This window comes from Oncorhynchus gorbuscha, linkage group LG16, assembly GCF_021184085.1.
Source record: "Oncorhynchus gorbuscha isolate QuinsamMale2020 ecotype Even-year linkage group LG16, OgorEven_v1.0, whole genome shotgun sequence".
Taxonomy (NCBI): Eukaryota; Metazoa; Chordata; class Actinopteri; order Salmoniformes; family Salmonidae; genus Oncorhynchus; species Oncorhynchus gorbuscha.
In genome coordinates this window covers 37,051,649-37,064,415 of record NC_060188.1, presented here as the reverse complement: position 1 = coordinate 37,064,415, position 12,767 = coordinate 37,051,649, and the positions used below count along the sequence as shown (strand labels likewise).

The 12,767-nt window shown below is 42.2% G+C and overlaps 1 protein-coding gene across 2 annotated transcripts in view; it reads left to right on the top strand.

The window, feature by feature from the left end:
• Positions 1-10,254: 10,254 nt before the first annotated feature.
• gfra4b (GDNF family receptor alpha 4b) overlaps positions 10,255-12,767 on the top strand; it is a 98,931-nt gene continuing 96,418 nt past the window's right edge. The window contains exons 1-2 of one of the 2 annotated variants that reach the window (XM_046303819.1): positions 10,255-10,435; positions 10,712-10,777. In XM_046303819.1, the coding sequence (XP_046159775.1) occupies positions 10,735-10,777 (43 nt within the window). In that variant the 5' untranslated portion in view covers positions 10,255-10,435; positions 10,712-10,734. Of the gene's footprint in view, positions 10,778-12,767 lie in introns of both variants that reach the window. The other variant, XM_046303820.1, reaches the window with a different exon arrangement.

Sequence of the window (12,767 nt, the reverse complement as noted above, 5' to 3'; positions counted from 1 at the left end):
AATGTCCTGTACCTCGGGCCTAAAAAGAGTCCTGCCCGGTAGAGTTCAGGGAACTCAAGTGACTTCTGTCACGCAATGTTTGTCCGTTCATTCCGTGTAGCATAAACCCAGTATTAATCATACCATCAATAGAACAATAAGTTTACCACAGAACTTTAAAGCGTATCACTCTTAATAAGTCCTCAACTACAACTAACAACATAAATCACAGTATACATCACATCAAAACAAATGAAATACCGTATACAAAAAGGTGGTAGTCAGTCGGTCAGTCAGACAATCCAATCCGCCAATAGATCTCCCGCGGAGAAAGGCCACGAAGAACGGAGAGGTGTAGTCCAGGGACGCAAAGAGTGGATCCGATCCTGGGTAAACTCTATTAGGCAACAAAACACACGTTTAACGGCAACAAAACAACGGAATAGAGAAGCTTCGGGAACTGAGGGTTGAACACATCCTCAGTCACGTCTCCATCACAAAACCCCCACTTTTGCGCAGCTGATGCTGGCTATTTAATTGGGAATTAAAGGGAAAGCGCCCTATTGGAAGGAGCTGCACTGAGACGGTTCAGAAAAATTCAGGGCCGTCACAAGCTGTTTGAGAGAATGCCAAGAGTGTGCAAAACTGTCATCAGTTTGGCTATTTAACCTGTCTCAAATATAAAATATATTTTTATTTGATTAGTTTATTTTTGTTACATAAGTAACCAAAAAAAGTTAACTTATTTCATAGTTTTGATATACAATGTAGAAAATAGTAAGAATATAGAAAAACCCTTGAATGAGTAGGTGTTCTAAAACTTTTGACTGGTAGTGTATATATTTTAGGTCTTTGTGGCACTGGTACATTTTGAAAGGCACTCCTCGTGTACACACAGAACTGAATAATGCAATAATTCAGATGTGGTCTCCTTTCTTTCCTTTAGGGCAGTAGGGACATGCTGGCCCAACAGCTGATAGCTGTAGTGGGTACAATGTGGACAAAGAAACATGTACGCTGGACATTGAGTTTGTAATTTTTTTTCTTCTCATAATCTGGATAAAAATCTGTAATAATCTATCTATGTGGTTCGGAGTTAAACATTTGTCAAATTGTCAAACAAGCCGCAGAGTGACCGGTTTCGTGACATCATTAAATGCTAACATGAAGAAGATTTTGAACATACCAAAGACACAGTGATATGAAAAAAGTATAGAATAACTATCTTCAAAGTAATGACTTGGGACGTCGGGTTTGAAATGAAAGCTTATTTTAGTAATACTACTTGTTCACGTTACATTTAACAACTTCTACAAAACAATAAAAGAAAGTTGCTAGCGAAAGTCAGGATAATTACTTGTCACTTGTCCATAACTGGCGCGTTCTCCCTCTACTACCTGTCACAATGCATTCTGGAACTGCAGTCAAAAGCGTAATCCAATACTAACCAATACAACACATATGTGTGTAGTGCTCTCAATCTCAAACACACGAATTCTAATACAATTACATACGTAAATAACTGTAAAGAAAATATCTTTAGATACAGCTCAATGAATTAACTGTCGACATTAACTCTGTAACCCATTAAAGTTACAACACAAAGGGCAAATTACTTGATTTTCTGAGGAGTGTTAATGTCTGTGATAACTTCAAAGAGTTTGAGATGGCACACATAAGAAGATTCTGTGAAAAAATGCTGCAATATGAGATGGGTGAAGGGAAGCGTATGTGAGCAAGAGGGATAGAGAGAAAAACCTCCACCAAATTATTAGAAAAACCGATAGCTTGTATAGGGTAATTGGTTTCAATTTCACTTTAGACTCCTTAAAATAACATCCGGGCCAGGCTGTTTGCTTTACCACCAAGGATGTCCAGTACAGAAGTTCTCTTTTTGACCTTTGCCCTCACATGGTTGTGCCTTCTAATTTAGTTTATTATGAATTTCTCAGGGGTGAAACACCATCAGTATGGACACAACAAGTCAACTCTGTCCTTGGTCAGATCAAATCAAAGTTTATTTGTCACATGCGCCGAATACAACAGGTGTAGACCTTACAGTGAATTGCTTACTTACTGGCCCTTAACGAACAGTGCAACTTTTAAGTAAAAAAATAGGTATTAAGGTGAACAATGGATAAGTAAAGAAATAAAAAACAACAGTAAAAAGACAGTGAATAATAACCAAAGCGAGGCTATATACAGTAGTGAGGCTATAACAGTAGCGAGGCTATATACAGGCGCCGGTTAGTCGGGCTAATTGAGGTATGTACATGTAGGTCTGGTTAAAGTGACTATGCACATATGATAAACAGAGTGTAGCAGCAGTATAAAGAGGGACACACACACACACAATGCAAATAGTCCGGGAAGCCATTTAATTACCTGTTCAGGAGTCTTATGACTTGGGAGTAAAAGCCTTTTGGTCCTAGACTTGGCGCTCCGGCATCGCTTGCCATGCGGTAGTAGAGGGAACAGTCTATGACTGGGGTGGGTGGGGTCTTGACTATTTTTAGGCCTTCCTCTGACACTGCCTGGTGTAGAAACCCTGGATGGCAAGGCAGCTTAGCCCCAGTGAGGTACTGGGCCGTACGCACTACCCTCTGCAGTGCCTTGTGGTCGGAGGCCGAGCAGTTGCCGCACCAGGCAGTGATGCAACCATTCAGGATGCTCTCGATGTTGCAGCGGTGTAACTTTTGAGGATCTGAGGACCCATGACAAATCTTTTTAGTTTCCTGAGGCTTTGTCGTGCCCTCTTTACGACTGTCTTGGTGTGTTTGGACCATTCCAGTTTGTTGGTGTTGTGGACACTCTCAACCTGCTCCACTACAGCCCTGTCGATGAGCATGGGGGCATGCTCGGTCCTGCTCTTCCTGTAGTCCACAATCATCTCCTTAGTCTTCGATACGTTGAGGGATAGATTGTTATTCTGGCACCACCCGGCCAGGTCTCTGACCTCCCTATAGGTGATCAGGCCTACCACTGTTGTCATCTACAAACTTAAAGATGGTGTTGGAGTCGTACCTGGCCATGCAGTCGTGGGTGAACAGGGAGTACAGGAGGGGACTGAGCACGCACCCATTAGGGGCTCCAGGGTTGAGGATCAGCGTGGCAGATGTGTTGCTACCTACCCTCACCAACTGGGTGCGGCCCGTCAGGAAGTCCATGATCCAGTTGCAGAGGGAGGTGTTTAGTCCCAGGATCCTTAGCTGAGTGATGAGCTTTGAGGGTACTATGGTGTTGAACGCTGAGCTGCAGTTAATGAACAGCATTCTCACGTAGGTGTTCCTTTTGTTCAAGTGGGAAAGAACAGTGTGGAGTGCAATAGAGATTGCATCATCTGTGGATCTGTTTCGGCGGTATGCAAATTGGAGTGGGTCTAGGATTTCTGGGATAATGGTGTTGATGTGAGCCATTACCAGCCTTTCAAAGCACTTCATGGCTACAGACGTGAGTGCTACGGGTCTGTAGTCATTTAGGCAGGTTGCCTTATGGTGGTCTGCTTGAAACATGTTGGTATTACAGACTCAATGGGGACATGTTGAAAATGTCAGTGAAGACACCTGCCAGTTTGTCAGCACATGCCCGGAGCACACGTCCTGGTAATCCGTCTGGCCTTGTGAATGTTGACCTGTTTAATGGTCTTACTCACGTTGGCTCCAGAGAGCGTGATCACACAGTCGTCCAGGACAGACACGGACCAAGATGAGGCTGTAATATACTGTACATTTGTCAAAACAACCCAATGTCTCTATTTAGATTTCTAAACAGGCATGACATGAATAGATTCATATCAAAGTCTCTCACACACACACACACCCATTCAGCAGATGATGAGTTATGGATCTGAAAACTCAGAGCTGTTGATTCAGGTGCCATTTGATTATTTTTGGCCAGCAGGAGTGTCTGGAAATCAGTGATGGATGTTTCCAGCTCACCTCTTCACCCCTGTAAGAAGCCCAGCGACAGTGAGGGGCCCTGCTGCACAAAGATGTTATCAATCAAGCATCTGATACTGCCAAGGGAACATCTTTATGCTATTTTCCTGAGTCTCTACTCATATCTCATAAAAAGGGTGTTTATGGCTGAAACCTGAGGTGCCATCGAAACAAAGGGAGCAGCATGAGTGGAGCCCTGCGGGAGAAGCACCATACAGAAAATGTGAAATGCTGAGATATAACAGGGAGATCTTATGTTTTATATTCTGCTTGTCATAAGAAAAGATGGGATGGGGACAATGTCACCTTAAAGTAGCAAGGAGGCAAGGAGTGTCTGCCACCTCACAGGTTGTGCTGGGGCTGCACGATGGGGCCAAACTTCAATGTGCTCCCCGTTGCAGTACAAATGTAGTGTTTTTATCAACACCTACTGCTTCATTAATTCAGCAGTGTCTTTCCCCCTCCTCTTTCTTCCTGTGTGTGTGTGTATTTCCCAAATTAAATTTAAAGACAGAACTAGGCATCTACAGCACTGTAACCTAACCTTCCCACACAGTAGGCATGAAACACACCATCTGTTGTTGCGAGAGGATAACGAGTCACTGCATGTGTGAATGCCCACCATGCAATCTCAGTGCATTTAAGCAATGTTCTTTTTGAAAATAGTGTATTTGTTGCTCTTTAATTATTTTTCTAATGAGACTACAGAGGGTACCGGTACAAAACCAATGAGCAGGGGCATATGTACATGTAGGTAGAGGTAAACTGACTATGCATAGATAATAAACAGAAAGTAGCAGCAGTGTAGTCTGGGTAGCCATTTGGTTGGATGTTCAGGAGTAGAAGCTGTTAAGAAGCCTTTTGGACCTAGACATGGCGCTCCGGTACCGCTTGCTGTCTGGTAGCAGAGAGAACAGTATATGACTAGGGTGTCTGGAGTCTTTGGCAATTTGGGGGGGGGGGGTGTACCGTCATGCCCTGACCTTAGAGAACCGTTTTATTTTTATTTCTCTGTGGTCAGGCCAGGGTGTGATGTGGGGTGGCATTCTATGTTCTATTTTCTATGTTTAAGTATTTCTTTGTTTTGGCAGGGTATGGTTCTCAATCAGGGACAGCTGTCTATCTTCCAGCAACGGCCGTGACAGATACAGTATGTAATCCCTCATTATGAAATGTTCACTCCGACTCCGATCCGAACGATAGGAAATCAATGTACCCTCGCAGGCGGCTAGAAAGTGATGCCTGTCCATCTCCTTTGCCTTCAAACCTAACCCACCATCCCTTATGAAAGCTAAACAGTCCGGAGGACTGAAGGGATTAATTGAGAACCCAGGAGAACAAAGCCCTTCAGATTGAGAGGGTATGTACTGTATTATGAGGAGCACTTGCCTTGACAAAGCATTCCTCTCCTTGATGGTATCCTTATCGGAGGGGCTTCGGGCTAGGTTAAGTCACCCCTTCTAAATGTGAGAAAAAGACTAACAAACCCTCAACACCTACAATGTCCCTCAGATAATGTTGGGGAGACCTCACGGCTTAAGAAGAAAATATAAACAAGCTCTACTCCTTTTAAAGCTCCCTTTCCCTCAGAGAGAGCTTTCTACTTTTCTTGCAACATTAAGTATTGATGTGAATAACAAATTCCAAATGCACAGTGCAAAAATGTAATTTACTGAAAGATCCCCAAGGCACATTTTCTGTTCAAAAAAAATTATCAAACATGCTCAGAGCTCCTTTTATCTCTAGTCTAAATAGTACTCACTTCCCAACTGAGATGGTAATGTTGTATTGTTTCAAATCCTAAAATGGTATGCTTATTAGGAAGTACACAACCAACGTAAAGTGGATTAGGTTGTACATTACAATTAGTGATTCCTCTGTCTGGGCTGCATGTCTATAGAAAATGGGAAATTAAATGGATAGCACTCCAAAATATAATTTTCAGTAAATCATTTATTGCCCTGCACGGACACGTTTAGGACTACAATTTCAGCACTCAAAATGAAATAAACCATCAATATAATTTCCCCCCATTTTACCATCCATGCCGGTATGGTAAAAATGTAACCCACATTGATTGTTATTATTGTACACTCAAACTGACCAAAAATATGTTCCATGAGCTGATATAAAATATGCCAGAAATGTTCCATATGCACAAAAAACTTATTTCTCTCAAATTTTGTGCACACATTTTTACATCTCTGTTTATGAACATTTCTCCTTTGCCAATATAATCCTCCCACCCAAGTGTGGCATATAAAGAAGCTGATTAAACAGCATGATCATTACACAGGTGCTGGGGACTATAAAAGGCCACTCTAAAATGTGCAGTTTCGTCACACAACAGAATGCCACAATGTCTCAAGTTTTGAAGGAGCATGTAATTGGCATGCTGACTGCAGGATCGTCCACCAGAGCTGTTGCCAGATAATGTCATGTTAATTTCTCTACCATAAGACGCCTCTAATGTCATTTTTAAAGAAATTGTCAGTCTGTCCAACTGGCCTCACAACTGTAGACCACGTGTATGGCAATGTATGGGCGAGCGGTTTGCTGATGACAATGTTGTGAACAGAGTGCCCCATGGTGGCAGTAGGGTTATGGTATGGGCAGGCATAAGTTATGGACAACAAACACAATTGCATTTTATCCATTCAGAGATACCGTGATCCTGAGGCCCATTGTCGTGCCATTCATCTGCCGCCATCACTTCATGTTTCAGCATTGATAATGCACGGCCCCATGTCGCAAGAATTGGTACACAATTCCTGGAAGCTGACCCAGTTCTTCCATGGCCTGTGTACTCAGCCGACATGTCACCCATTGAGCTTGTTTGGGATGCTCTGAATGGATGTGCATGACAACGTGTTTCAGTTCCCAACAATATCCAGCAACTTCGCACAGTCATTGAAGAGCAGTGGAACAAAATTCCAAAGGCCACAATCAACAGCCTGATTATGCGAAGGAGATGTGTCGCGCTGCATGAGGCAAATGGCGGTCACACCAGATACTGACTGGTATTCTGATCCACGCCCTTACCTTTGTTTTAAGGTATCTGTGACCAACATATGCATATCTGTATTCCCAGTCATGTGAAATCCATAGCAAGCACCAGTTAGCCTTGAGCTTGCCTCGAGCAAGGCCCATATAAGAGCTCATTCTAGGGCTACAATACCTCTTTTGCCAACTGTCCTAGACCCTTTATTGTCGACACGGAGTCCCGCCGCTCCATCACGACTGGTCTGCCGACGTAATCACCCGATGTGGTCTCAACAGGCTTTTCCGTTGCGATGTCGCCAAAGACCCATCTGCTAGCTCGGGCACGCTTTCTGAACGCCATGTCTCCCACTTGCCTAGCGTAGTAGTGACTACCGAACGGCTCCCTGACACACCTATTGCTGCTCATTGAACCCTACGATCACTCGGCTACAAAGCTGATGCCCCTGGACTGTTTCAATAACATCGGTACCATATTTTGTTTATCTGTCGGCCCAAGCCTCAAACTACCTAACTGACCCGCTCTGCCCATTCATCGCCATTTACCTATTGTTGACTTAGCTCTCCCGTTCAACACCTGTGATTGCTTTATGCCTCTCTTTAATGTCAATATGCCTTGTCTACTGCTGTCTCGGCTAGTTCATATTGTTTATTTCACTGTAGAGCCCTCAGTCCCGCTCAACTTGCCTTAGATAGCTATTTTTGTCCCACCCCCCACACATGGCTTAACTGGTGCCTCCAGAGACAAAACCTCTCTCATCGTCACTCAACGCCTAGGTTTACCTCCACTGTATTCACATCCTACCATACCCTTGTCTGTACATTATGCCTTGAATCTATTTTTCCGCGCCCAGAAATCTGCTCCTTCTACTCTCTGTTCCGAACGCACTAGACGACCAGTTTTATAGGCTTTAGCCGTACCCTTACCCTACTCCTCCTCTGTTCCTCTGGTGATGTAGAGGTTAACCCAGGCCCTGTAGCCCCCAGTACCACACCTATTCCCCAGGTGCTATCATTTGTTGACTTCTGTAACTGTAAAAACCTTGGTTTCATGCATGTTAACATTAGAAACCTCCTCCCTAAGTTATTCAATGCTTTAGCAGACTCCGCCAACCCTGATGTCCTAGCCGGTTCTGAATCCTGGCTCTGAAATTTCCATCCCCAACTACAACATTTTCCACCAAGATAGAACTGCCAAAGGGGAGTTGCAATCTACTGCAGAGAGGGTCTGCTGCTGGTGATTCTCTGATCTACCTATACGCAGACGACACCATTCTGTATACTTCTGACCCTTCTTTGGACACTGTGTTAACAAACTTCCAGATGAGCTTCAATGCCATACAACACTCCATCCGTGGCCTCCAACTTCTCTTATATGCTAGTAAAACTAAATGCATGCTCTTCAACCGATCGCTGCCCCACCCGCCTGCGTGACTAACATCACTACTCTGGGCGGTTCTGACTTAGAATACGTGGAAAATACCTAGGTGTCTGGTTAGACTGTAAACTCTCCTTCCAGACTCACATTAAGCATCTCCAATCCAAAACTAGATTTACTAGAATTGGCTTCCCATTTCGCAACAAAGCCTCCTTCACTCATGCTGCTAAACATACCCTTGTAAAACGGACTATCCTACCAATCCTTGACTTCGGCGATGTCATTTACAAAATAGCCTCCAACACTCTACTCAGCTATTGGAAGTAGTCTATCACAGTGCCATCCGTTTTGTCACCAGAGCCCCATATATTACCAACCACTGTGACCTGTATGCTCTCGTTGGCTGGCCCTCGCTTCATATTCTTCGCCAAACCCACTGGCTCCAGGTCATCTAGGTAAAACCCAGCCTTATCTCAGCTCCCTGGTCACCATAGCAACACCCACCCGTATCACGCACTCCAGCAGGTATATTTCACTGGTCATCTTCAAAGCCAACTCCTCCTTTGGCCGCATTTCCTTCCAGTTCTCTGCTGCCAATGACTGGAACAAATTGCAAAAATCACTGAACCTGGAGACTTACAGGTGAAGTTGGAAGATTACATACACCTTAGCCAAATACATTTAAACTCAGTTTTTCACAATTCCTGACATTTAATCATAGTACAAATTACCTGTCTTAGGTTAGTTAGGATCACCACTTTATTTTAAGAATGTGAGATGTCAGAATAATACTAGAGAGAATGATTTATTTCAGCTTTTATTTATTTCATCACATTTCCAGTGGGTCATAAGTTTACATACATTCAATTTGTATTTGGTAATTTGCCTTTAAATTGTTTAACTTGGGTCAAACGTTTTGGGTAGCCTTCCACAAGCTTCCCACAATAAGTTGGGTGAATTTTGGCCCCTTCCTCCTGACAGAGCTGGTGTAACTGAGTCAGGTTTGTAGGCCTCCTTGCTCGCACACGCTTTTTAGGTTCTGCCCACACATTTTCTATAGGATTTAGGTCAGGGCTTTGTGATGGCCACTCTAATACCTTGACTGTGTTGTCATTAAGCCATTTTGCTACAACTTTGGAAGTATGCTTGGGGTCATTGTCCATTTGGAAGACATTTGGAAGATTTTTCGGCTCCTCTTAATGACAAAGCCATGATTACTGTCTTGGGTGATGCTCACAAAACAACCTAGAAATTGACCAGCTGTCATTGAATCTGGTAGTCTCCTCCAATATTCACAACAAGAGCCAAGAATGGAAAACAAAACCATAACTGAGAAAAGTAAACAGATATGGAAGTAGACAGGATCAAATTATTATCTTAGTGCCCAAAAACAAATATTAGTTTTCCCCCCAAGAGCTTATCTATTATAGATTTGATATCAATTTTTATCCAGCCAAAACATGGTTTTGTTTTAGCACCCCTTTTTATTACTCTCATTCATTTCCCCTACTGAATTCTGTCTCAGAGTAATTTCAGGGTTTATAGTTTGTATTTACAATTGACTTAAATCCAAATAAGCAATGCTGCCACAGTTTCCACACGAAGCTGGGACAAACATTGTTTTAAATTGATTTGAATTCAACACCTAGTATTAAAGTGCAGGGAAAATGTAATACATCTTGTTGAATTGAGTCAGACCATCTATTTTTGTGGTGTTCAGCCATCATTATCTGTCAGTTTCACCAAATTAGTAGTTATCTTCTTTTCCAGCTGGATCTGAGAACGACTGGGAAATAGTACAATATAACTTTACCTACATGCCTGTAGGCTTGTAGAGGCAATGTTATGTTGTGTGTTTTTTTTTACTCGAACATTGAACGTGTCACTGTCCCTAGAACCATTCCACTCTACGTAACCCGCTGTGCTCCCGTAAACCGCTCTGTGCTCCCTTATCCTAACCCAATTCGCTTATGCTCACATACGTCGCTCTCAACAGTTCATCTATCCGACCACTCTCTCCTCGATTAACCAACAGCGAATACGTTCGGAGACGACATTCTTTCCCTGGAGAAAGAACAGCAGCGGGCAAACACAAACTCTCACACACCGGACCCTACAGGTGTAGCCTAAATAACTTTCGGTGAGAATACCAGGTTTTCTTTTCGTTTTACATAACAATTACCACGTAATTATTTGATTTATGTCCATGACATTTGATTAATCCATCCACATTTCGGGAAATTTACGGAATTCTGAAGAATGTTGCGAACAAGGATCGCACTTGTTCATCAATTCCTTTTTGTAACAATTTAGTCCACATGTAGGCAGGCCTATGCCACATGAGGATGTATTTGAGTGTAATTTCGAAGATGTGAGTGTAACGTTAGTGGTGGTTTACCTGGAATTATTTTAACAGAATCGTACGACATCGTAAATCAAATGGATCTTTGGGGAGTGTACCTATTTCATCTCGTATTCATTGGTGAGTACTGCCGTAAGATATGTTGTAATTAATTAATATTGTTGGACCCGTTTCTTCCATTACAGCTGTGTGTAACGGAAGAAGGCCGCCAGAAATTTGTCACTGAAAAATAATTTCGGCTGAAACTGCGCTAATGCCGGTTAAGTGTATATTTAACATTTATGAAATTATTTTGATGTGATATGAAAGTAAAGGGTTGTGTTTCTAGAACCATATCGCAATTGAGAATCAATTCACGTTTAGATATAGTATTTGACTGTTTTGGCTGCCCGACGAAGTCAAGCTGTGAAAATAAGAAAGTCCTTGGACTTTAAGGAGTAACAGTTGGCACCTTAAGAGTACATCTTAGGCTAGCAATAGCCTACATTTTAGTTTTAGGAAATTATGGTTTTGCCATCTAGAGAATTGGCTCCCGAGTGGCGCAGCAGTCTAAGGCACTACAGACCCTGGTTTGATTCCAGGCTGTATCACAACCGGCCGTGATTGGGGGTCCCATAGGGCGGGGCACAATTGGCCCAGCGTCATCCGGGTTAGGTTTTGGCCGGGGTAGGCCGTCATTGTAAATAATAATTTGTTCTTAACTGACTTGCTAGTTAAATAAAAAAATAACAAATTAAAATGTGATTGCAATTGAAATGTATGCCACATTGAAAATCAATATGAGGTTGAAATTAAGTGGCTCGCTAGCACTTCATAAGTGTTCTGACACCCAATAATCTGCATACACCCATTATGATGGGTCAATTTCAACATGTAGGCAATTATTGGAACTCATCAAAATTGTGTGCGTGTGTGTATATCAACTTGTCTGACAACATCAGCATTAAGCTAACCCCTGTGCACTGATGAAGAACCTTATGACAACACTTTGCTTAAAGCTAACAGGTATACTGCTTTATGACTTATTATACACATGTACAATGTGTGTACTTTAAGGCCTATAATATGTCATGTCTATATGTTGTAAATGTCTCTCTATGTTGCACATTTTTTACTCAAAATGATTATTAGGCCTATGCCTAAATTAGTCAGGATAAATAAAGATGAAAATAATGCATTTTCTATCCTCTGGAAGGTGTTCATATATGCTTACGACAAGTGTAAGAATGCATTATACCTGTCCACTATAAGTAAAGTGTTTACTTATATATTCAATACATTATGTGGGATGAACTGCTGCCTTTCCCCTCAGGAAAGGTGTTAGAACATTAATGAATTTAATGAAACAAGGCAATCAGTCTTGTCCCATCTAGCTGTATTATACACATGACAATGGATTGTATCCTACTAGAATCTAATCCTACTTTAAAATAGACTTCAATGCAGGGTGTAATTTTGTGTTGTATATTAGAGAAGGGTCAAGGTAAATGTGTTCCGGGGTCAATACCCTTCTAGGGGGGTCTGAGGGCATGCCCCCTCAGATAAAAAAAAATTGCTGTGAAATGGTAATTTCTGGTGAATTTGAAGGGGAAATACATCCCAAACTTCCCTGATAATTTGGTCAATATATCTCAACCACAACTGATATACCAATCATTTCTGTATTACTTTAAGTATTACTTTAAACTTTTGGTCTAACTCTTAACAGTTTAGAAAGTTGCAACCAAACACCTGCTTTGACTAAATTTAAATGTCATAACCCATTTTGCTTAATTGTGTACCCTTCAATCAAGTGCAGCGGGTTCAGACAGGAAACCGGAGTGTTGCATCAACTGATGGCATCAGCTGATATTGCACCAATTAGATTAATCAATCTAAGTTAATATGGCGGTTTTGCACACATATTCTCTGTCTGCTGCGCGCAAGCTATGCGCTGGTGTTCTTGGTGACATACTATTGCTGTAACATGCGTTACTCCCCATGCATGTCTGTTTTCTGCTTTCCCACAACTCACCCTAACCTCCAGCTGTTTGGGCTCTGCTTTTGTTTCGGTCAGGGGGATTGTTATACTGTACATTGCTCACTGCCTGTATTATTATTATCTTAACAG